Source organism: Bidens hawaiensis, unplaced genomic scaffold, assembly GCF_021521415.1.
Source record: "Bidens hawaiensis isolate Kalapana, Puna unplaced genomic scaffold, B.hawaiensis_p1.1 tig00027595_1, whole genome shotgun sequence".
NCBI classification, from domain to species: Eukaryota; Viridiplantae; Streptophyta; class Magnoliopsida; order Asterales; family Asteraceae; genus Bidens; species Bidens hawaiensis.
In genome coordinates, this window is record NW_027494478.1 from 90,360 (window position 1) to 117,873 (window position 27,514).

The following is a 27,514-nucleotide window of genomic DNA, read 5'->3' on the forward strand; positions in this document are numbered from 1 at the left end:
CCAAATTAGTAAAATGAGACTAGGTGCTTGTAAAAATAGTTTTGAACACAGAGATTTGTTGCGAGGAAAAAACTCCTTATCCTGAGGATAAAAAGAAAAAAACCCCGGGCGGTGAAAACTATCACCACCGGTTTATTAATAATCAAAAGTGGTTACAAGTGTGGAGCTAAAACTTGATCGTGATTACAGAGAATGCGAGTATTAGTAAGTTCTCGAGTGCTAGAGTGTGTTTTGATCAACGTAAGTAGCTCTATTTATAATGAATCAAGTCTAACAACTATCGCCTATAATTTAGGAAACTAAGGAATTAGTCCAATTAGCCGTTAAATCAACACGTTTCCTTTCTTGCCACGCTTTATTAACCGAAAGTGCGCGTCTTTGGGGAATTTATGCAACTATCTTTGACCTGGTAAACAAGGAAAGTAGCAGACAATGCGTTAGTTATATAACATAATTAGGATACATGTTACCTTAGAGGATACCGTATCCTAGATCAGTCTGAATTCTGTTTGCTGAGGATACTGAAAATCCGAGCCCTAACAACTACAAGGGTTTAAGGATGTGATTGTAATGGTTATATGATGGAATGATGTGGCACTGCAATGAGAGAGAGAGAGAGAGAGAGAGAGAGAGAGAGTGTGTGTGTGAAAAGGGGGGGGGGGGAAGTGATGTGGGACGAAGGATGGAGTGAAATGGCTCCCACCACCTTAACTCATAGGATTTCGGTAAGAGGATGATGACCAAATGGTTACTTCATGTTCGAATATTAGACAAGCTGAAAAGTCAAACTCAAGTTCGTGGAAATTGGTAACGGGACCCTTCTTTAATAAAATTACGATGGCTCATTAATGCTTGGTAGCTAGCAGCAGTGGCAACGAAATAAATTATTGTTGAAAATAGACAAGAAAATGTATTTCGTTCTAGTTTCAATGTTTTTCCCTTTTATATTTAGATTTTGACTTTTTTTGCATCGTCTTAAAACATTACATGTATAATTTAGGGCTTTGAGTTAAGAATCAGTACCAACATCATTGCCCGTACATCGGCAAACACTTCGCCATACCACTGCCATAGCCCACTAATGTGGCGGCTGCCATACATTCACCCATCCTATTACTATTCACATCGGAGCGCGATTGATTCTCGAGCTCTTCTCCAATACACAATCATTGTTCCAAAATACGTTGTGAATAGTTGATGTACGACATTTTTTTCTGACCTAATATCTCTCCCGAGCATAGTAAAAATGATGTGAGATTTGTTTAAAGTGCTATAAGCACCCGTCAGTAATCATTGTACCTTACCTGACAAGATTTACCCTACCACAGCAAAACCTTTTAAGAGTGGCTATGCATTGTAATAGCGATAGTTCAGTTGTAATCCAATCTAACATCAGCGTGTACTAAAATATTTTTGTTATCTTAAGGTTTTTGGAGGTGCTAATGCCATTAGTTGCTACTAGACTTCAAACGATTTAATTTTTGTTAATTGGAAGTTCAAACACCTGGATTGAAACACCATTTCGTAATTTGAAGCACCGTTTGCAATTAAAAGTTTGGGTTAGATAAATATACATTTAAAAAATATTTGAAAGAAGAAATATACGATTAAAATTTTAGGTTAGATAAATATGCATTTAAAGAGATTTGATGGGGAAATATGCCATTTTCCATTATCAAAAATCCAATTTGCCATATTAAAACTAAAAAAACAAAGCATTCAACTTTTCAAACTAAAAATATTAAGCATTATATAATTAAATAAATATTGATAAAAAAGTAAATATATTAGTTTCTGTTAGACCATATATGTTCCATTAAATTCACTTTCTAATTTGCTTCTCAAGCGAGCCACATCCTGATCCATGTTAAAGCAATGAAACAAGCATTATCGGTCAATCTAAGCAATTGGATACAGACAATCCAAAACGTCTCTCACTTGGTTTATTGGAAAAAAAGATAAATGGGGCTAAAAACACTAATATATCGAGAGTTCAAACCAAGGATTAAACCGATGGGTTGTGCAGGTTGGTTCCGAGTAGTCACTAGTGTGTGTAACGTAAATGCTAGCAACAAAACGCCATCCTACGATAATTAATAGTCTTGTTGTGAACACTAAAATTCTTGAGTGACTAATTCAGAATTCGTCAATACTTCAAGTAGTCATTGAGTCAACGATTGGTTTCTGAATAATAACTAAAAACTTTATAATATAACAAATTGCTAAACTATCAATTTAAAATCCTAATATATGATTTTTAGTTACTTGAATATTTGATAACTCAATAATTAAATCGACTTATGATCATCACAAATTGTAATAGTGTTAACGGATAATACACGCTTTGCTTTATAGTATTTTCTTTGAAGCATATTGCCACGAAATCTCCTACACAATGTTTGATTCGACGAAATGGTAATAAGTATAAAAACATTAAGCTGTAGATTTCTTTAACTGTCAACACACCTCATGAACCTACAACAAGATTCGACAAAAAAAAAAAAGAAGGAAAAAAAAAAGAAAATAAGAAAAAACTTAATAATCAGCGCCATTGTCACATTACTCGATCACTATAAAATAACATGTTTGTTTGGCATTGGCGTCGTATGAGGCACACGAGTTTAGATCGAACGCACGCGTTCGTAAAACTTAGGTTGCATGTAGCTAGAGAAACTTGATCTAGATGAAAAGAAAAATAAAAGAGTGAATTGAAAAAGATGGAAACGATAAATAACAAATAACAGGTACAAGTATTATAAAGGGAAAATCACAAAACGTAAGATAGAAAAACGAATAATTTAAAAATTCGAGAACATATTAACTCTCAGAAAAGATCGTAAGTCACAAAATCTGTAATGTTGATAAACTAAACTCATAAGATGTTTCGGTAGGAGGATGCTGATCAAATGATTGTTTAAGTTCGAAAAGAAGAGAAGGAGAAAAGTCAAGTGCAAGTCGTCGGAACTGGTAACGAAATCACGATGGCTCATTAATGCTTGGTAGCTGGCAGCTATGGCAACGAAATAAGTTAGCTGATTATTATTGTTGAAAGTATAACAAAATCTTGTATTTCCTTCTACTTTCAGTCTTTTTCCCAGATTTGAGTAGTGACATGTATATTAGCCTTTTATATTTAGATTTTGAACTTTTTACACCCCTTTGGTACATTACATGTTCTAAGAGTACCACTAGTGTAACACATTCATTCTTGTTTTAAAACGTCAATTGATCAGCATGTCGCATTAGATTTTAAGCCAACATACAAACACTTAATTCCCCTACAATGGTTATTGCCTGTCCCTGTTTCAAATTGTCACCTCAAGACCTGTTTTCCCTTTATTTAATCTATATTAATGTGAGTGGGGCATACTCTTAACAATTTACTTCTGTTCGTGCTCACAAACAAGTGGTTTTGTAACATTTGTTTTTAAACCTAAAAAGTATCATGAGGGCACCATTGGAGATGCTCAAAGACTCAATGCCAGCACCATTGACCGCACACCGGCAAATTCTTCGCAGTACACTACCATAGTCAAACCACCATTGTGGCGGCTGCCATTTTGAATCTACATGTCCTGTTATTATTCACATCTGAGCGTGATTGACTCTCGAGTCGATATCCAAATCTCTGTTGGACTTAATTCCTGTCCTCGAGTCAATGAGGCGGGTTAGGCCAACTCATCGAGCCTATGATGAGTTGGTGTCTTGTTTATCAAATTGAGCACGTGACTTGGTTTACATAGAGTAAATTACTTGGTGATCAAGTCGAGCCAATGACTTGGACAACAAGGAATTTATTTATTAATTATTATTTAGATTTGTTTTTATCGATTAGTATTTGAATATAATATTTGTATTCTAGTCTAATTGGGTTTTCTAATCTAAATTAGTATATATATACCCGAGCTTGTGGGCTATACCATTAAGAATAAGAGCTTTATGTATAGTAATTTTTCGAGCTAATTAGAATTACAAAGATCTAGCTTATGATCTAGATTTTCGTTTTTGTGTTTATCGATCCTGGTCACCAAACTTCAATCTCTAATCCACAACCATTGTTACCAAAACGCATTGTGAATAGTTAATGTAAAACATCTTTTTCTGGTATCTCTCCAGAGCTTAGAAAAAACGATGTGAGATTGTTTAAGGTGCTGCACACGCCTGTTAGCAGTGAACTGTACCTGACAAGGTTTGCATTACCACAACAAAACATTTTAAGAATGGCTCTAAAACTATTGCCGGTGCAAGAAGCCAAATGCACTCCCAAATACGGCGAGTCAATTATCACATCAAATTTTCATAAATCCTTCTTCCGATCAAAAACCATAAAACATCGGTTTGAAACTCGGACAAAACTTAACGACGTTAAGTGTTTTTTAACGGAGGTTCACCGAGACGAAAATAGTTGAAACGATGGACCGTTGGTAGTGAATTTTAAAGGTGAGAGTATTGATGTGCTAAAAGTAGTCTAATAATTATTAACTAAATTACGCTAATCTAGACACTAAGTAATAAATTCTAGAATCTTAAACTTAACTAAACTACTAACCGGCAAGTGAACCGATCGACTCTAGTACAGCTAAGCAAGTCCGGATATCGAACCCACGAGACTCTTTTAATTACGTTAACTAGCTAAATTAGACTCAACTATAGACACGACTATTTATTTATTATTATTAGGGGGTTTAACTAAAAACTAAGATTAACCTAATATTAAAACTAATTAAAAAAAACTAAAGATGACTAAACTTAGAACTTGGGCTTAATTCAAATGATGATGAGCAACCACCTAGGCTAGAATCCCTAATGTATCAATTGTCAATTAGTTGGAAAATGCATGTTATGAAACTGGGATCATAAAATCGTCACTTAAAGAAAACCTGCACAGGACCCCTGACCCTTCTTAAGACGACACCTATGGATTTCTCTTAAGTTCTTAAAAATACCAGTTTAATTAGACACCCTTACGGTCGCTAACTTATTTTATGACAAGTACCTCTATAAGAAATCCTACTTTACAGCGCGGAAATCAAAGGTAGTTAAAAGTATTCACTTGACTAGATAAACAATGCTGAAAAATCAAACCTAGACGGACTCCTTACGAAGAACTAAATCTAGCAATCTTAAACAACCAAGACTTACCATATAATCTATCACCTCTCAGCTATTTAGATTAGCAGCACACTTAGGTCTATTTGATTTATTAATATTGTTCCTATGGTTTTAATGCATATCAACCATAAACTAGTCAAAAACACACGGTAGATGACCTAACAGAATCCTATTATATAAAACAATCACCAAGGAAACTGCGAAACAATAAAATTCACCAAACAATCCTAAGAACACATATGCATCGAATAAATAACAAGAAACCTCTTACTTAATCATAAACCATAACAAAAGCAAAGTTCAAACTAAAATCCAATATCAACAAAAGTTCATCATAAACCTAGATGGTCTAGGGTTTTAGCCAGCAACCATACTTAATAACAAATCTAAATAAATAAGTTCAAATAATGAGTTCATGACGAAAACGATAAATTCAAACCGAATAATAATGTTGTTTGGCCTAGTAGGTGTTGAACCCAAACCCTCTCTGCTTGAACCATTGACTTTTTCTCTTCTACCTTCTTTCTTTTCTTGCTGCTGGCCTTTTGTCGAAACCCTCCTCTTGATTGGCGTCCGACTTTCTGTCCGTGTCTCCTCTGTTTTTCCACGAAAATAATAATAATTAATACATATTGTAGTAAAGTGGCGGCTGCTTTTGGTTCTGTCTGACTTTCCTTGAAAGAAAACAAAAATAGAATATATATAATTGTAATTAATTCTTGCTGTAGGGTTTATGTTCCACCGCCATTATTATTACATACGTTAATTGTGTATGTTAGTTCATTTTTTTTTTTCTTATTAAATACTACATATAGTTGTAATAAAAATTAGATAATATATCATATTCTTGACTCGTCATTCGTCGGTCTCAAGTTTAATAAAAGTATTTCATTTTAGCTTATTGTCTCTTAAAACCATTAAACTCACGCATGAACCAAATAATAATAATATTTAAGAAAAACCTGGCTCAAAAGCACTTAAAAGTATAAAGAATATTTATATAATAATACGTATAATTGAGACCACATCAAGTATTATCTGGCAATGTACAAAAAGTAAGATTATTTGTTTCCAATTTTTCTTTTTTTTTCCTCATAAATCTAGTGACCACATAAAATAGCAAAAAGAATTGTATTTATACCCACCCATATAAACCAACCAATTCGATGTCCATTAAGCTAAAATGGAAACAGAAGGCAGGCAAGACATGGAAGAGCAACCAACCAATCCAAACAACTCTTCAACAAATTGGCCTTTTACCTATTTCAACTTCAACAGAGAAAGGGATTCTGCTGACCAAGTTCGCAGCGCCATTCTGGTTGTCGCAGCGCTCGTTGCCAATGCTAGCTATCAAGCAATGATGAGCTTTCCTGATGTTCTTAAAGAAAGTAACAGTTCCACTAGACTTATATTCATTATTGCAAACACACTATCTTGGTCATTTTCATTCACCGTCATCGAAATGCTCACGAGTTCTCTCCCATTTCAAAGAGAGCTTCGACTGTCTTACTTCTTCATGGGTTTCACCTATGGGTTTATTGCACCCGCACAAGTAGATGATGGAATGCCCAGAATAGTTATAATTGCAATACTGATTCTGTGTCTCTTTGTACCATGGCTTCTTCGTCGGATACCTATATGTATAAAAAACATGTGTGGATAATGGTCTTGTGTATGCTTCTCGTTCCTGCTTGTTTTCGTGTATAAAGATGAGCAAGTTTCATTTTCACTATTATTTCCTTAAAAGATTTGTATGTTCGATCTCGATCCGTTCGTCTTTGTATATATTATATATTTTGAGTTTGTATCTCGGACAGAATTTCAGCCTTGTACATGCATTGTTGAAATCCGTCGTGTTTTTTTTTTCTTTTTGGTATTTAATTTTTTCTTCTTTCAAAATCTTCCATCTCCATCTCTTCATCTTCATCAAATTTTTGTTACAACAAGCGTGGCAAACAACTTCCTAAAGAGTAATATTAGCAATGATTACAATTTTCAACCGCCACTAAAAACATCAACATGGGTTCTTCAGAAGTGGAGGCTTCCAGGAAACAACTAAGAATCATCTTCGTTATCCAAAGATACAATGCGTATTGAATAAATTCGCATCCCCAACCGACAATGAAAAAGGAAATAGGCTGTTCCATCCGACGTGTTGGACTATTGGTCGGTCGAAGCCAAAGAGTTTTTAATAGCGGGGACTCTCCTTTTTGTTATTCTACTGCCTTTTTCATCGGACGTTTCTTGTGTACCCTATTAGGATATACGTCTAATAGGTGCTTGTCCGCCGAGGTATCAAAAACAAAAGCATTTTAGGGTGTTTGATGATAATTGATTTTTTTGAAATGATATTAATTAATCTGCAGCACATAGAAGGTTGCGTCGGAAGAATGATAAACTGGAAGCATTGGCGGCTTCAAAGTGAGAGATTATTGTATATGCATTGGACGGTTCTATCTCCCCATTTCTATGATTATTTGGTAGACTCGTGTAATAAAAATGCCGTTATCTATACTAATGGTAAATTTAAACCATACCCTTCATTTTACATGTTGATGTTGTTTATTTTCTGTTTTGTATTGAAAGATACCATTGGTCACTAGTTCGGGTTGATCTACGGATATAAGAGATGGTGCTATTTTACAATAAAAGTGTAAGGGAAGAGAAATACTGAACACTTGTTCACCCAAAAATGAGAAAGACCGCCGTTTATTTTGGTGTGTTGTTGGTGAACATTAAGTTCCGGAAAGAATCTGGTTAGCAAGAAAGATGCATCACATTTGGTGTTAATGACTTATGTTCAGCCTCACAATGATCTTGCTGGCAACGAACCGGTGTACATTTGCATGCTAATTGACCACTTACTTACCAGGAAGTCTATCGATTATACAACAGACTTTAAACAGTCGTGTATGTCATTCCGACGGTTCATGGTGGATCATTTTTATTTTTGGTGTTATTTACCTCATTCTGTTTTATAATGATGGTTATTTTTACAATCATCGGTATAAGTAATCGAAACCTATGCATACCGAGGGCATGGCAATTTTTATTTAACTACCATTTAATGAATAGAAACTAAAAGAGACAAAAGAAAAATCAAACATGTCCCCGCGACAAGTCATCGGACAAGGTGACCAGAGACAACGTCATTTTCTACTTACAATTAAATGAATAAAGGCTATAAAAAAATAATAAAAATCAAGCCTTATCCCGATGACATGTCGTGAAGATAGGATTCCACAAAAATAATAACAGGTAAGTTTCACTTAGACGGGTAAGTTTTATTATTTTCCAAATATCTTTGGAAAAGGGTGTAAACTGGAAGTGTGTTTGTAAGGAAAAGGGGTTGTTTTGTTCTACGAGGACCAGGTAAAAGGTTTTCGGTAAACCGAATGAATATAATTCTATTATTGTGACTTGTGAGATTCGAAGCCAAACATGTTATGTGAAGGAATTATATATTATATGGACATTTACATATATCCTCCTCATAAGTTCCTTTATTACATATTTACTTAACCCTAAAGTATCAATTACATATTTCCTTTTCCTAAACCATATATTCATTAAAATTAGCTAATTAAATAACTTTGTTACCCTTAATGAACTAATTAAAGAGCTATTTACATATATGATATATCCTCTTTCTAATAGCATCAATTACATATCTACCCAATTACATCTCCCCTATTTAAACCCAAAGCGATTCGTATTAATACGAACATATCGAAGCTAATAAATTCAATTGAAGTTATTTTTTTAATTGTTAGCAAATATAAAAAAAAGATATTTTTAACATGGTTTATAGATTGAATATTTTTAACATGATGGCTTATAGCTCATTACAAATCTAATTTAGACATGAGTTTTAAAGATTGTAAATTAAAAAAAAAAAAGAAATCGTAAAAACATGACATAATATTTCTGGATAACGTATGCACAAAAGCTTTCTTCAACATTCGGAGTACACAAACTACAAATTATTTGAAGTTATTAATATCACTAAAATTACCACTAGATAAGCTGTCTTCGCCATTAAGTAAGCTTTGTCTTCTAAATACAAACAACCGACTTGGTTTTACCCGACTTATGTAATATGAACATGTTTATCAAAGCTTTATAAATCAAATACTTAGATAAATAATTTTATTTATCCAAGTTGGTTGTTTGTATTTAGAAGACAAATACTTGAAAATAATTACACAAGTGTTCAAGTAAACAAATACATCCAAATAAAAGATAAAACAACTATAATAAGTTATTGATTATTGTTGATAACTTAGAACTAGCGTCTTCGTCACTTCAAAATTTAATAATGGTACGTGTAGCATATATGTAAAATATGGTCAACTAATTAAATAGTTGGTAAGTTTACACAAGTTTTATATAAGTACATAAAAACCATGCAATTCCATGAACAAGTGTAATAATCGCGCATGCAATGTTCTTTCCAGCCGGTAACAACCATTAACGTACTCGGATCGGGGGTCTCTTTTCCACTCATAACAAAATGATCCTGAGTGCAAAGGGGGGCGCATGACCATACTTATTGAGGTAACCATGAGCAAGTAATTCTGAGCAAGTAAACACACAGAAGTCCATGATACAAATTGCCGTTTTGTAAACTAATATGATGAGCAGCTTGTTTGGACACACACACACACACACACACACACACACATATATGCTACCCCTAAAAGTATAAAAGCATTTAAAAAGGGGGTGTGAGAAACTCACATTTGAAATGGGAGATAACTTGAAAGAAAGCTGAAAGCAAGTTTAAAGAAAATTGAAGCGGTAAAATGTCACGAACTATAAATGATCATCCCAGCTTCCTCCAAAATCTAACACACATGCACGTAGCATATCCTCAAAGGTTTGGATAGTCTGCTCAGACTGTCCATCTGTTTGAGGATGATACGCCGTGCTGATGTTCAATCTAGTTCCCATTGCTTCATGAAATCTCTTCCAAAATCGGAAAGTAAAACGGGTATCTCTGTCGGATACGATCGACAACGGCACTCCATGCTTCGTCACCACTTCTTTAATAAACACATATGCTAACGTTTCTGACGAGATGGCCTCTCGTATAGGCAGAAAGTGAGCACTCTTAGTCAAACGGTCCACAATCACCCAGATGGTATCATGATTCTTAGCTGTACGCGGTAGCTTGGTTATGAAATCCATAGTGATGTGTTCCCATTTCCACTCAGGTATTTCTAGAGGCTGTAGCTTTCCATACGGTTTCTGGTGTTCTACTTTAACTTGTAAGCAAGTCAAGCACTTGCTAACATAATCCATTACTTCATTCTTCATACTTGGCCACCAATAGTCTTTCTTTAAGTCTGGATACATCTTGTTAGATCATGGATGAATTGAACATCGAGATTTATGAGCCTCGTTTAGGATTCGACTTTTGAGATTCCCATGGCGCGGAATCCACAATCGATCGAATCTGATCCTTACACCTTGCGTATTATTAATTAGCTCGGTCTGTTGCCCATAAATCCTCTCTTTCTTCATTAACCCTTCGTCTGCCAGCACTTCTGTCTAAGCCTTGCTGATTTCTGTAAAGAGATCTGTGTTGACAATCAGTTTGTAAGACTTTACAGTAGCCAACACTTTCTCATTCTTCCGGATTAAGGCGTCAGCAACTACATTAGCCCTTCCCGTGTAATACTTGATTTCACAGTCATAGTCTTTGATCAACTCTAGCCACCTTCTCTGTCTCATATTCAATTCTTTCTGCTCAAAGAAGTATTTCAAACTCTTGTGATCCGTATAGATAGTACACTTAGTACCATACAATTAGTGTCTCCTGATCTTAAGAGCATGTACTACAGCTGCTAACTCTAAGTCATGCGTTGGGTATGTACATTCGTGAACCTTCAGTTGTCTGGAAGCATAAGCTATGACCTTTCCTCGTTGCATCAACACGGAACCTAACCCTTGATATGAAGCGTCAGCATAAACTACTAAATCCTCGTTACCATCGGGTAAAACAAGAATCGGAGCTTGCGTGAGCCTCTTCTTTAATTCTTCAAACGCCTCTTCCTGGAATCTACCCCAATTGAATACCACAGTCTTTCGGGCCATACTGGTCAACGGTGCGGATATCTTAGAGAAACCTTGAATGAATCTCCGATAATAACCGGCCAACCCTAAGAAACTGCGTATCTCCGTCGGATTTTGCGGCGTCTTCCAATTCTTTATTGCCTCAATCTTAGCTGGGTCCACAGTAATCCCTTCAGAAGTGATTATGTGACCTAGAAACTGCACTTCACGCAACCAGAACGCGCATTTCGAGAACTTGGCGTACAGTTTCTCCTCCTTCAAGATTTCCAATACTTCTCTCAGATGCTTAGCATGATCAGACTCGTTTTTCGAATAAATCAGTATATCGTCGATGAAAACGATAACCGACTGTCTAACATTGGCCGACATACCCTGTTCATCATGTCCATGAATGTCGCGGGAGCATTCATTAGGCCGAATGACATCACGAGGAACTCGTAGTGTCTATACCGCACCCGAAATGCTGTTTTAGGAATGTCAGCCTCTTTCACTTTCAACTGATGATAGCCTGATCGAAGGTCTATCCGCGAGAACCAGCTAGCACCTTGTAACTGATCGAACAAGTCGTCGATCCGTGGCAACGGATATCTATTCTTCACTGTAAGCTTATTCAGCTCACGGTAATCAATACATATTCTCTTACTTCCATCTTTCTTCTTAACGAACAACACCGGCGCACCCCACTGGGAAACACTCGGTCGTATGAAACCTTTGTCGAGGATTTCTTGCAGTTGGGACATTAGTTCTTTCATCTCGGACGGCGCCAGTCGGTATGGTGTTTTCGTGACGGGCTGTGCTCCTGGTACTAACTCAATCTGAAATTCTACCTCTCGTTCCGGTGGCAACCCCGGAAGGTGCTCATGGAACACTTCGGGATAGTCGCATACTATAAGAACATCTTTCACTTCCCTTGCCTCCGCCGAAGCGTCGACAACATAGGCCAGGCACCCTCTCCTTAACATCTTATCGACTTTTATCATCGAAATGACGTTAAACCCTTTACTTTCCTTATCACCATAAACTGTCACTGTACCACCATCCAAGGACTTTAACCTTATTAACCTACTCTTAGACACTATCTGAGCCTCAAACTCGGACAGCCAATCCATTCCCAAAACCACATCGAACCCTCCTAAGGTCATTACATAAAGGGTAACAGGGAACTCGGGAACCTGTCACAACATCAGGAACCTATTTAGCTTGCTCCTGGGTCATCATGTAAGCCCTGGTCCTCGGCTTATTCTTCTCAGCATCTCTCTTCCCTCTTCCTCCAGATTCACCCTCAGTGCATTCTCGAGCCATATGACCTGTCTTCCGGCATTTGTAACAGGTGGGTTTTGTGTTACATTCATAAGCATAATGCCCCACCTTCCCGCACTTAAAACAGACGTTTGACCCAAGTCTGCACTCTCCTCCATGAGGCTTCCCACACTTATGACACACATCGGTACCAGCACCCCACTTACATTCACCACCATGAATTTTCCCACAAGTCTTACACGATTTCCTTTCCCACACCTTCTGCTTCCTATCCTTGGGATTCCACATCTGAGCACCGTGCCTCTTTCCATGATTATCCCACTTCTTATGCTTCTTCACTTCCACCACAACGTCGTCCACCGCCACGTTATCATAAACCATTTCTGCCAGTTCGACTGTGGAATCAAAAGTAGCAGGTCTATTGCCTTGACCAGTGTGCGGACATGCTGTGGAAGTCCTTTAATATAACACTTGATTCTCTTAGCCTCAGTATCCACCAATTCGGGCACAAGCCTGGACATACGGTTAAACTCAGTAGTGTACTCGTGGGGTTTCATCTTCCCCGTCTTCAAGTTCAGAAACTTCATCTCCGCTTTCTCGACCTCAGTGTCAGTACAGAACTACCTCATTACCATCTCTCTCAGATCATCCCACCTCATAGCCTTAATTTCAGCAGCAGTCTTTCTCTGTTCAACAGTTTCCCACCAGAACATAGCTTCATCAGCAAATGATTGGGTAGCGAAGCCCATAACTTGGTTGGGAAGGTAGTCTCGCTAATGCGGATAACCTTATCCATGGCGGTTATCCACTGCAGGGTAGCAATTGCGTCACCAGTACCGGTCAGCTTAGGCGGGTCACAACCTTTGAAGGTTCTGTAGTTGCAACCGCCTCAACCTCGCTTACCACCATTAACCTTCACAGAATGATCTTCAATCGATGCCTCAGCCTCAGTCTCAGTATCCTTTTCACTACCCTCCCCAACCTCATCAACAGTATTAGCACGACTTTCAGTAGACTTGTCTGGTTGGAGATTCTTCACTGCAGCAGCAACAACAGCTTGAGTAATCGCATCTTGAATGGCAGGATCGAGCTGATGTTCTTCTTCTCTCTTAGTCATGCTTCGTTCTTCACTACGCTCATTAACGGGTTCCTTAGAGGGTACTTAGTTAACACGTGGCCTACCACGGCGTCCCTTGCGTCCCCATTGTCCAGTAGTCTTAGTACTAGCCATTTGAATTCTAAAGGAAAAGCACAAACATCGTCACGTGAGGAACTATTTAGTACAAGGATAGTAAGGCTGCAGGTAATAACAGTGGCCAGCTGGGATTAGCTGCTCACGCTACCTTCCGTGTCCTATACACTTCCTTTCGTGAGTCTACTTGTGCTCGGTTCTACTTAATGCAGTTAAACAGTCAAACATTTCAAACATAAGCAAGCAATTCTATCTTAAACAATTCATATAAACCTTTTACTTATCCCTACGTTATACGTGAGGAAATTCACGTATTAGTCTTGCTTGAGTGACACATGGCATTCTCTAACTAGAATCTTCTTTCTTTTCTTCTTTTCGTCCCATTCTCTGTTTGAGTTTAAGCATGTAGGATGCTTATTCTCTCGAACTTATGCTCTGATACCAACCTGTAAGGCCCCCGACCCGGGTACCCTACTTTCACGCTGGTTGGATTTACTCATTCACATAATTCGTAAACTCAGAGTTAATTAAAACATTTTGCGGAATTAAAAGTCATTCATTCATAACATAACATAACCATCTTGTCTTAAAATATCATAACATAAAGTCCATAAAACATAAAACATAAGACATAAAACATAAAACGACACGGGTGTCTTCTTCATACCGATGCCAGTCTTCCTCTTATTGCCACGTGTCCTCATCAAGCCACTTGCCTCATTCTACTTGCCTGCGTGCATACTAAAAGTTAGCTACGCTGAGTGAGTTCTAGTTAATTAACATACATTACATTCACTTGCTTACCATGTAACATCCCGAAAATTCCAAAATAATATTAATTATATTACTTAATAATAGAGGGAAAGTTACTCGGGTTATCAGGAAATAAATAAAAGAATAGAGGTTGGTATGGGTCGGGCTAGTGTCGGGTAATGGACGTGGGTTATGGACTTGGATTAATAGAGATGGGTTAAATGAGAATGGGCCTTAGGTCCATGGGATTTCAGGGGTATAAATATCCCCTAAACCCAAAATATCTTTCATTTTCACCAAACTCCCTAACACTCCAAAAACACACACACACACCGCACACATACCGCCGGCCGACCGAGCCAAGGGAAGAATCGGGCAGGACCGAGAGAGAGCGATTAGTGTGCTAGCAAGTTAAACGAGATTCCAAACAAGCTCAAAAAGGTATGATTCTTGATCTTTGAGATTTAAAGATCCAAGCTTTTTAGTGTATAAGCGACCAAAAATGGTCGGGAAGCGTAGTGGGTGATATTGAACCATAGCAAGGGAGTTAAAATCGCTCAAAATGCTGAAAGAAACCGAACAGCGGCCGTCTGGGCAACTTCGCCTTCATCTGAGAAACTTCGCCTTCAACGTGATGAACTTCGCCTGCAAGCTAAGTTCGCCTGATGAACTTCGCCTGCAAGCTAAGTTCGCCTGATGGCAACTTCGCTGTAAAGTTAAGTTCGCCTAAGGTTCAACTTCGCCTGAAGCCAAGTTCGCCTGATGACAACTTCGCTGTAAAGCTAAGTTCGCCTAAGGTTAAGTTCGCCTAACCGGCAACTTCGCCTGAAGCCAAGTTTGATTAGAAAATAAATTAAAAGCGATAAGTTAAAGTAAGCTAATACTAGGCCACCAGATTAGATCAGGCGAGTATTGATACGTGTAACTTGTACAGTCAGCCGAGCTCAGTTAAAGAAGGGATTTACAGCTATCAGGAAAAGAAGCAGAATTCAGGTGAGTTTCTAGCCCCATTTATGTGTTACGTTTTCGGGGCTGTGTGCATACTCAATATGTTTGTTAATACACTTATCCTAAGAGATAAGTGTATGCCTTATATGGATAATGTGAAATATATGAATGATTGCTTGATGGTACGTGAACGATCTTCGGATATTGCACGTACTGTCAGGTTGCAGCGCTAAGAATAAGGTAAGTATGTTATGTAGGTTTATGTGTATGAACATGATAGAGATAATAGAAGAAAGAAATGATAACGTATGGTTGTATGGTTACGAAGAGGGTACCGAGCCCTAGTAATACTCGAGGAATGTAGGGCGTAATGCTCTTTATAACGTAAGATATGAAAGTAAGATAATACAAAAGAAAGTAAGAAAGTATGAACGAAAGGATATAATTTTATGTGTATGCCGTGTATGGTATATGTGATCGATACGGTTGATTGCTTGACGGTACGTGAACGATCTTCGGATATTGCACGCATCGTCAAGGGAAGTGACTAGCTCCTTACATGGATATTAAATAATAAAGTATAGTGTTCCTTTTATGGAAGGTATAGTGTTCCTTTTATGGATCGTAAAGTGTTTCTTCTATGGATAGTATAGTGTTCCTCCTATGGAAATTATATATGGTAGGGTAATGGTAATGGTTCTTTTAATAAATATTACGTGACGATCCTACTATGGATATTTATACAAGGTTAAGGTAGTAATATGTGTCTTCGGATACGGGAAGTAATATATGGGAATAAATTGTATGATACCTGATTAACTAGAACTCACTCAGCGTAGCTGACTTTTAGTATGCACGCAGGTGAGCTGATTACAGAGCTAGCAAGAGGATGACGCATTGCATAGATTGAACGGCTGGCATCTGAAGAAAGAAGTAAAAATGTTTTGAATATAAAGTTTTGTGTTATGGTATCAAAGAAAAGATTTAATGTTTTGTAACAAATGATTGATGTTTTATATTCCGTGAAAAGTTTTAATAAACTCTGATTTGAAGGACTGTGTTTATGAGTAAATCCGACGTTAAAGTAGGGCTACTGGGTTCGGGGCCTTACATACCAATACGCGTCCGAAGATACGTATTAATACTTACCTGCTCATCTTTCATACATACATACATACATACATACATACATACGTACGTACGTACGTACGTACATACATAGATACATATATACATACATACATTCATACTTCTTACTGAACACATACCTCGGATACTATAAAGATCCGATCCTCACTTACCTTGGATATTATAAGGGTCCAAACCCTACATACCTCGGAATTAATAAGGATCAGGTGTCCTACATACCTTGGATCTCCTTAGAGTCTAGTCCCTACTTACCTTGGATATTATAAGGGTCCAGTGCCCTACATACCTCGGTTATTGTTAGGGCTCGGTGCCCTCTATTATACCATACCAGTCTAACTTCGTTACATTTCCTTTCTAGTTCCTTCAATCATAACTAATATAACATTACGCGCATACTAGTTAAACAATCCATATCATTCACATTCATACGCAAACATATATCTAATATACACTTACTATTAAGTTAAGTGTATAAATCTAAACACAGCGAAGTATGCACACAGCCCCGAAAACATAACACATAAAAGGAGCTAGATCTCACCTAGATCCTGTTATGCTCCCCGTTAATGGTAATTCCCTTCTTGAGTTGTGCATGGCTAACTCTATCGAAATTCGTTTTAGAGCTTAGTCTTGACACGAGTTAGATCTTGATTCTTCTTGTTGTTTGGATGCGGAAATCACTAAAACGACTTCGATCTCATTCTCGGGTTTCAAAGTATGGAGAGTGTGTGTTGGTAAAAATGGAAAGGTATGGAATATGAGATCTAGGGTTTTAGGAAAGGTTTAAGGGGTACTTATACCCTTACCTCATGGACCTTAGGCCCATAATTTACTACGTCCATGTTTTATTGTTAAGTCCATATCCATTTAAGCCTACCTTCTCTCATTTTAATTTATCTACTTATTATACGGAATTTAAATATTACTTTATTTATTATTTCTAAAAGTCGGACGTTACATGGGATTTTTAATTACTTTGGTTCTAGATATGAATATGTATTTCACTATCTTAAAGCATTAATAATATTTGAAGTCGTTAACGAATTTTTAACGGTTTAAAGGTTACGACGTATTATTATAATAACTATTATAATGAGGTTCATAATATTTATTAAATGTGGTTTGAAAGATATAAACTTATTTTAGCGATTTGCAAGGTTAAATAAATATTAATCTAATATTAATTGGGTTTTTATGAGAATTTAACGTAAACGAAGGTTGATTTTTAGGTGAAAAGTGATAATTATAAAATATAACGATTTTTATTTAATTTAAATTGATTAATTAAGTATATAAAGAAAGATGTTTAAAAAAAACAAAAAAAAAGGGTGCATAGACCCGGGTTCGAACCTGGGTCTGGTGGTTCATACACCAAGGCTCTAACCACCAGGCCAGAATTGTTGCTGGTATTTAAACATAAACAAATATATATATATATATATATATATATATATATATATATATATATATATATATATATAATAACAAGGTTCATCTTCTTCATGTAAACCCAAGAAATCCAATTGACTAATCTACTCCATGTTTGTGTAATTTAGGTTAGGGGTTTTGATTAGCAGGTTTAAATGATTCAAAATCATATTTTAATTACCTCGAATGGTGTGTTGCATTACCTTAATCGTTTGTAGGTTCCTAATCGGGATGATCTTCGCACATTTATCATGGACGAAGCTCATACGTCTCGATATTCCATTCATCCCGGTGCGGATAAGATGTATTTCGATCTATGGTCTACTTTCTGGTGTCCCGGTATAAAGAAAGACATTGCATTATGCGTTGCAAAATGCCTTACTTGAGCTAATGTCAAGGCCGAGCATCAACGACCATCTGGTTTGCTCGTTCAACCACACATTCCTATTTGGAAATGGGAAAATATAACCATAAATTTCGTGTTCAAACTCCCGACCACTCGAAGCCGCCACGATGGTATTTGGGTTATTGTTGACCGATTGACTAAGTCCACTCATTTCATTCCGATCAACGAAAAGTTCTCGATTGATCAGCTCACTCAGATTTATATTCTGCGTATCGTTTGTTGTCATGGTGTGCCTTTGCGTATCATTTCCGATCGTGATAGCCGTTTTACTTCGCATTTATGGGCATCACTTCAAACCGCGTTGGGAACTCGATTTGACCTTAGCAATGCCTATCATCCTCAAAACGATGGGCAATCCGAGTGAACGATTCAAATGCTCGAAGACATGCTTAGGTCATATGCCATGGACTTTGGTGGGAATTGGGATTCACATCTTCACTTGATTGAGTTTTCTTACAATAACACTTTTCATTCAAGTATCGGTATGGCTCCATTCGAAGCAGTTTATGGCCGTAAATGTCGTTCCCCTATCTGTTGGAATGAATTTGCGAAACCCAAATCACCGGCCTGGAACTTATTCAAGAGACTACTAATCGAATCACTCCAAATCCAACAAAATCTCTTAGCCGCTCGTAGCCTCAAAAGAGCTTGTAAGTCCCGAATCTGGATCACTACAATTATGATATCAACAATCTAGGTGTTGGTGCGGAATTCCAAAACTAGATGATTCAAGAACACAAGTAAACACAAACACGTAGAACACAAGAATGGCTTCAAAACACACGTATTATTATACGTCGGGTGCTTAAGCACTATCAATACAAAACACGTCTAGAACAACTCTTAGACGGCCAAAACACAAGTGGATGAACAACCTAGAACCCTATACAATGCATTCTATATATAGGGTTGTGATACCACAAGCTAGCCCAACAAAGACCAAAAGCCCACCAAGATCCAAAGGGATCTCGATTTACATACGCAGCCCAAACAAAAAAAACAAACTAAGTACAAACCAAATAACTAGGCCCAACAATCTCCCCCTTGGTTTGTATCTTGGTTCTCAATCATGCTTCATATAATCGATGTCAGCGTCTTTCAAACCACCTGCCCAAAAATTGCATCTGATAATAGAAGCCACCATGCTTGTATATTCTTTTGCAGCCGGTTCAAAAATCGGGTCGGCAATTATCTGAAATGCACTGAGTGCCTTGATGTCTTTCTCTCCTAGCTTTAGAAAATATCTTGGATCAACAATTCTGTACTGCCCTTTGCCCTTCTGCAAACGTATAACAACGGTGGCAGTTTCACTATCATACATCCAGAATCTCATGTTATCCAAAGTACCATCTGGAATAGCTTTAGGCAGAGGAATATGAGTGGCCTTCTCTGTAGCAGGCCACATAACGTTGACCATTGTCTTTCCTGTCTTTGGATCCATGACCCCCTTTGCTTTCTTCAAGAACGATTCTGCAGTTGGCATTTTCGGAAAACCTTGATCAACTTGATTTCTCAGAAAGTTCCAGAAATCTCTACCACGATAATCATTAGTTGGGTTGTGGAATGGAGAATTTATCAAATCACTGAGATCCACTTTAGTCCAAGAACCAAAGTCTTTCATATTATTATAGTACTCAGTGGTACCGGACTTTCGTTTAACCCACCACATGTTCTTTTCAGCATCAAAACCCCATGACACAACTCCAGAACGATCTTCATATTTATCCGAAAAACCCTTTTGAAGATTAACAACGAACCTGTCTGGGTGATTGGATGATTCAACATTTTGATTGGAGTTTTTCATCACCAGCAGCTTCTTCTGAATTCTATCCGACTTCTCTTTGGTGAGTGGAGGTTCAGATAGGTACTGTTTCAACGTCTCAGCTTCATCTATAATTTCAGCCTGACGAACAGTAGAGCTATCATTTTGATCAACGTTGGGCATCTTTGATGTTATATCATCACTGCTCTTGAATTCATCTCCAAACTTTTGAACAAGCATTTGTTGGAGGTCTAGATAAACAGCAGTTAACTCTCCCATGTTGGACTGAAGCTCTTTGATCTTGGAGTCTTCATCAGAGTTACTGGATTCCAGCTCTTGAATACGCACATCTTTCACAACAGAATCTTGTTCAAGTTCAAAGACTCTACGTTGAAGAGCTTGCACATCAACGGGAGAATCATCAAGCACCACTCCCTTGCCTTTATCTTGCAAATATCTTTCTTTCATAGCTAGAATCTGAGCAACCTTTTCGGAAACATTTGAGCTTGACTGACCCAGATTGGACGGGCCAGAAGATCCAGAAGCAACATCAGTGTATGGCATAGTAGCCTCATTAGTGGATGGAATATCTGACTCAAAATCAAATTCACGAGCAATGTCATCAAGCATCTGATCTTGAGTCAGTGGCTCTGCAGTGGATGAACATGGTTCAACTTGAGTTCTGGAGCTTGTGACTCAGGTTGTGATTGTTGCTGTAGGCTAGTGGTTGTGATTGTTGCTGGTGTTGTGGTTGTTGTTTCAGTTTTATGAACCAGCACACCCGATCTCGGATCTTTCTTTCTGCGCTTTCGTGGAATGAGATCAGCAGCTGGTTCCTCAGGGATATCAACTTCTTCATTTACAGCAACATCTTGAGGAGGCTTTAGATCGGTTGACTGTAATAATTCTTTGAAGGCTTCAAAATCTCTTAATTGCTCATTAGTCAGAGCAGTATCCTTTTCACGGTGTTCTGTCTCTTCTTCTTCATCTGAACTGATCTCAAAGGCAGCAGACTGCCTTTGAACAGGTGTCACATGTTCTTCGGCAATTTGAGCTGTAACTGGTATAGCTTTAGTCTCAGCAAATTTACCAAACTTTTCCAGAGCATTGAGGCCCTGATAGACAATCTTGGAGCCTTTCCTGGACTGCTTCATTAACCCAAAGGTGTTGGGTCCCACTGACTTCATATTTAATGTATCAACAGATTTGACAAGGTCGGTGTAGTGTGAGTCAAAAATCATTTGCAGAAATCTGGGATACATGAGGAACCTCTTTCTTCTTCCCTTTCAGATTGCTCATCATTTCATTAAAAACGAACTTGGAATAGTTGTAATTCCAATCCATGATCAGAGCAACAATAGCAGACATCTGAGTATGACTGATCTAGTCAGATCCCCCCTTTCTTCCTGACACGCATGTGAAGAACGTGTGTATCAAAAACCTCCAGTATGGGTGAAATAGTTTCTTGATTGCTGGAGGATAAGTACCCTCACAACCCATCCTGGTAAGAATCTCAGAGACAGAAGTAGCAGAGTATTCTGTCGGGTGATCAGGTTGATCACCAAACAAAAGCACATCCCTTATAATAGCCTCTGTGATGACGACCAGCTTGTTCTGCACTTTGGAGTTTATCGACACAACTCCATCTGCTCCTCGTGGATTGATTGAGGTATTATTCCAAAAATCAGTGATCATCTTTCTGCAGATGACAGGGTTTTCGCGTAATGCGTGAGAAATCCTGCAAGTGTTGAGGCCGACAATCATAGACTTGAATTCCTTGTGAGCCAGTGGTGGATCAAACAAATGTCCAACTATGTTATGTGTGTCCACAAAATTTAACGGAGCCTGATCAGCCATTACTGCACCAAACGAATCAAGTTAGTAAACACAAACTTGACTATAGTTATATTTTAAAGCAAATTCATCAATTTTTAAGACATGAGGGGCCAATGATGACAAGATCACATTTGGTGGACCAATAGGAAAATATAATAATAGTATCACAATTGATCTCGGTCCATAATCAGTTTTCTGTCAACAAGAGATTTCGGTCAAATAAGGTTAATTCCAACGTTTTCGGTTAACGAAAGTCAACCGAGAACATGAGTTCTCGGTCAAGGCTGGGAGATCTCGGTCAACGAAAGTCAACCGAGAACTCCTTAACAGCTGGGGACAGAAAACACTCTGGGTTTCTTCTTGGAATGTGTGTTGTCTTCTCCAAGTCTCCGAAATCTCCATTAATCCTGCAACGAAACCCCCTTTAACTTCTAACAATCTCCAAGATCACTTATTACCTGTAACACGATCAAAAGAACACCAAATACAATAGAGTGTGATTAGCTTATGTTTGTGGGGTTTTTGGCTGAATGGTTTGAGAGAGATGAGTTTTGAAAGTGTTTTTGAATGAATGAGAACAAAATCTGGGATAAATATTATTTATACCCAAAAGAGATGGGCCGAGAACCCACAAACAAGCCCAACCCTTTGTTTCAGCCCAAAGACTTGTAATCTCATACCTGATAATCCAGTCTAAAGCCCAAAGTAATATAAACACATTGAAAACGACCCAGTTAAATCACATGTTTCGAGGAGAGTGATTTCGAGATAAAGCAAATAATAAAAAAACATAAAACATAAAGAAAACAAGAATAGTAAAAAGAATAAAAAACGAGAATAATCTTTTTGAGATTTTTGCAGATTGGGATCAAATTTCAGTTTTGTAAAATCGCCGTCTTTTACGAAAAGATCCGAACATGAAATCATATTGTTTAAGATGCTGTCACAAGGATTCATGTTCAGGGTTATTATGACATAAAGAGACAGGTTGATAGCAGGTAAAACAAACTTAGCATGACTTTCATTGCATCAGTGATATGAATTAGGTTCAGTTCGGCATAAATCTTAGATGGACATCACTCATGGACCTGTGATGCCTCCTATCTCTTCTCAAAACGTATTTGACTTTACCCAGATCACCCCAATTTGACTTCAACCCCCTAGTACTTGATCAAAAGGTTTTTATTTGAAAATTAAACAAAAATTTGAGCTTTAAGGTTGAACGTTGGACTTACAAGCCATCCGGACTTACAGGCCTTTCATTCGAGACATGACAGGACTTACTTTTATGCCCCCATCTCTGTAGTTCTAGTTTGACCCTTTAAGCCTTTTGAAAAATTTATTTATTTATTTTATTTTATTTTTTTTAAAAACAATAACTTAGAAACATAACATTTTTGGTGATCAAGACACTAACGGGCTCGTGTGTGTCTGGGTAATTGCTTTTCTGTCTATCATTCGGAGAGATGTATATGGAGACATGCACATTTCTTCAAAATGACTCTCCACAGTAAGTTTAGCAAATTTACTTTATATCACTTCAACTTTTACGCATCATGGAAAGCTACCATACAAATAAATGACTTTTCTAGAGCCTTTTAAGCTTAATAACTTCACCCGTTAGGCACACAGAAACAATATATCTATCATTTTTCAAAGGTTGGATCAATTTTCGTTTGAAAATATTTGAAGCTTCCCAAAAGCTGTTAACTGAATAGTAATATCATTTACCAGAAGACAGTTTGAAGCTATATCACCATGGTCACTCTTAGGTTTCAGGTAAATGGCTACCCCGTATTTCCACAAGCGGTTAACAGGACCAAATACATATGAAAATACATGTCCTTCCAACTTAGAGTTACCGACATAATTTTAAGTGAAAGAATTCAAAACACAAAAGATATCACAATCGCCCCAGATGCTTTCAGTCTTTAGATAAATGGTTATCCTCTGTGACTCTACAAGTAGATCACAAGATCAAACATATACAAGTATATGTTCTTCAAACTTAAGCAACCGACATAATTTTAAGCGAAAATGAAAAACTTTTAAATGTAAAATTTTTGTTTTTTTAATTTTAATTTAGTTTTAATTAATTTTTTTTTAAATTTGTGCAAATTAATAAAATATGTACAAATTTATTCCCAAAAAGACTCAATCCTCGAAACGAAGCATTTTTAGAAAACTCACAAGCACATTAAATTTGGCTGTTCCGGCCGGTTTTGTAAATAAGTCCGCCACATTGTTATCAGTGTGGACTTGCTCAAGATGAATTAATTTTCGGTCGTAACAATCACGAATAAAATGAATTTTAATATCGATGTGCTTGGTTTTGGAATGTTGAACTGGATTCTTAACAATTGCAATGGCAGCATCATTATCACAAAAGGGATCTCGGTTTACATACGCAGCCCAAACAAAACAAACAAACTAAGTACATACCAAATAACTAGGCCCAACAGAGCTACGCTGATAACCGACGACAACCACTCGAGTTTAATGTTGGTGACCGTTTTCTTCTTAAGGTATCCCCTTGGAAAGGTGTCGTTCGTTTCGAGAATAAAGGAAAACTATCCCCTCGATTTGTTGGACCTTTCAAAATTCTTGAACGTGTTAGTAGTGTGGCTTATACTCTCGATCTTTCGCAATAACTCTCGAATATTCATTCGACGTTCATGTTTCAAATCTGAAGAAATTTCTAGCCAAGGAAAATCTCCACATATCACTTGATGAAGAGCGCATCGATGAGACAATGCACTTCGTTGAGAAACCGGTGGAAATCATGGATCGAAAAGACAAAGAAACCAAACGTAGCAGTATACCTTTGGAAAAGGCTCGTTGAGAATCCAAGCGGGGCACTTAATTCACTTGGCAGCAGGAATACCAAATGCGAACTAAGTATCATCATATTTTTTATACGGATTCTTCTACTTAATTTCGGGACGAAATTTTCAATACTAGGGAATGTTGTGACATTCTTCGATTTTGTTTGTATTCGTATTTGAATTCGTAACCCGACCCATTGGGTTGTTTCAATGTATTGTTATTTCTATCCGACAATTTTGTAGCGAATAAGATAGATACGGGAGGGGAGATTGAGATGGTCTGGAAATGTGAAGAGAATGTAGGGGATGACGCATTTTAGCAGCGAAAACCCTCTTGGCGGAGGGGAGAAATAGTAAAGGCTGGCCCCAACTCACTTGGGATGAGCGAATTAGATAGGAATTTTTAGAGTTACATATCTATGAGGACATAGGTCAGGATAGGAGCTTGTGAAAACACAGGATTATGGTTAATGACCTTTAGGGAAGCGAACACTTTAGCTGGACTATGATAACTATCGTCTGCTGGTAATTCTGTCTATATGTTGTTTTATAATGTATCTGTAATCGTACAAAACGATAACACGAAATAAAATATGAAGTGAAGAAGAGAAAGAATTTTATTGCTCCAGAATCAAAAATTACAAAACAATGAAAACAAGCAAACTATATATATACATCAACATATTCGGCGCATATGTTAAGCAACGCCATAACATATGCGCCGCATAACGTATGAGGTCAACCTCCCCCCCCCCCTCAAGTTAGAGGTTGAGAAAACCCCAATTTGCATAGAAGCTTGTGAAAATGAGGCACTGTTAAGCTCTTTGTAAATAGATCAGCAAGTTGATCGTTGGTCTTTGTATGTATTAAAGTCACAAGGCCTTCTTGTAACTTCTAGTGAACAAAATGACAATCAATTTCAATATGCTTTGTTCACTCATGGAAGACAAGATTCTTGGCAATGTAAATTGCAGCTTAGCTGTCACACTTGAGGTTGACCGAAGTAATATTAGGGATATTGAACTCAGTAAGAAGTCTAGTCAACCATGCAAGTTCGGCAGTAACATGACAAAGCGATCGGTACTCAACTTCAGCAGAACTTAGAGAAACAGTGGATTTTTTCTTAGATTTCCAAGAAATTGGAGAACCACCAAGAGAAATATAAAACCAACTGACCCATCATTGAGTCTTAGGACAGGCTGCCCAATCCAAATCACAGAATGCTTCTAAGTCAAAAGAAGGATTATTGTTGAAAAATAATCCTTGAGATAAAGTTCCTTTGACATATGAAAAAGTGTGAAGGGCAGCAGTCCAATGAGGTAGCCTTGCATCTTGCATGAATTGACTTAAAAACTGAACATCAAAAGCAAAATCAGGTCTTGTGTGAGTAAGGTAATTGAGTTTACCAACATGTTTCCTGCATCGTAAAGGATCATCAATAGCAGGACCCTCATGAACCTTGAGCTGTAAATGATGAGGTAATGGAGAATTGGTGACAGAAAGATTGGAACTATCAAATTCAGAAAGCATGTCCCTAGCAAACTTGCGTTGGCACATGATAACACTATTTGTATTATAAAGAACCTCCATTCCCAAAAATTAATTGAGACGTCCCAGATCTTTAATCTTAAAAGAGGAATCTAGAAAATTTTTGAGATTATTGATCTCTTCTAAATTGTTCCCAGTAAACAGAATGTCATCAACATATACATCGGCATAAACCAGGAAAGATCCCATAGATTAGGAAAACAAAGTGTGATCATTCTGAGAACTCATATACCCTCTTGTCTTCAAAGCAGATGACAATGCACCATACCATTGTTGAGAAGCTTGTTTTAAACCATATAAAGATTTTTGAAGTTTAAGCACTTGATGATTAGGGAGTTGCATACCAGGAGGTGGTAGCATATAGATATCTTCATCTAAATCTCCATGAAGAAAAGCATTGTTAACATCAAGTTGAAAAGGAGGCCAACTTCGTTTGGTAGCAATAGAAAGAAAACTTCGAATGGTGGTTATTTTGACAACAGGAGAAAATGTTTCATTATAATCAATCCCCTCCTTTTGAGTATCTCCTCGTACCACCAATTGTGCTTTGCAACGTTCAAATGTCCCATCTTCTTTGTGTTTTACTTTAAACACCCATTGCTTTTACTAGCCTTCTTTCCAGGAGGAAGATCAACAGCAGCCCAAGTGTTAGTATTTTCAAGAGCCTAAAACTCAGCTTTTATGGCATCTTGCCATTCAGGGATATTGAGAGCTTCCTTATATGAAGTAGGCTCATGTAGATCAGAGATTGCTTTGGTGATAGATTGACTGAAAGGAAGAAGATGAGAAGAAGAACAGGAAGAAGAAGAGGAGCACGAATTAGTGACAGTGTGGAAACGATGATGAGAAGAATCAGAGTGATTACAAACATAATCATTCAAATAAGAAGGTGGAACAGAAGTTCTGGAAGACATTCTAACAGGTAGCGGAAGATGGATAAGGATCATCAAAAAATTGATTGATGACGTCAATGGATGGAAAAACAAAGCTTTCTTTAGATTTGGTGATCGAAGGGAATAAAGCTTCAAAGGAAACAACATCTCTTGATATGATAACCTTGTTTGTGTGAATATCATATAATCTGTAAGCCTTTTTACCAAGAGGATATCCCAGGAAAACACTAGGTACAGCCCTTGGTTTAAATTTGTCTCTTTCATGAGTCAAAGTGGAAGCATAAGCAAGAGAACCAAATGATTTCATTTAAGCATAAGAAAAAA

The 27,514-nt window shown here is 37.4% G+C and overlaps 2 protein-coding genes across 2 annotated transcripts; both read right to left on the minus strand.

The window, feature by feature from the left end:
• Nucleotides 1-10,665: 10,665 nt before the first annotated feature.
• On the minus strand, nucleotides 10,666-11,211 carry LOC143575715 (uncharacterized). Its single transcript, XM_077060006.1, has 2 exons — nucleotides 11,002-11,211; nucleotides 10,666-10,839 (listed from the first exon to the last, which is right to left on the minus strand). The coding sequence occupies exons 1-2, from the start codon at nucleotides 11,209-11,211 to the stop codon at nucleotides 10,666-10,668; spliced, it is 384 nt and encodes a 127-aa protein (XP_076916121.1).
• A 14,717-nt stretch (nucleotides 11,212-25,928) lies between these two features.
• LOC143575716 (putative mitochondrial protein AtMg00240) lies at nucleotides 25,929-26,339 on the minus strand. Its single transcript, XM_077060007.1, has one exon. It carries the CDS (start codon nucleotides 26,337-26,339, stop codon nucleotides 25,929-25,931), a length of 411 nt encoding a protein of 136 aa, XP_076916122.1.
• Between the last annotated feature and the right edge of the window lie 1,175 nt (nucleotides 26,340-27,514).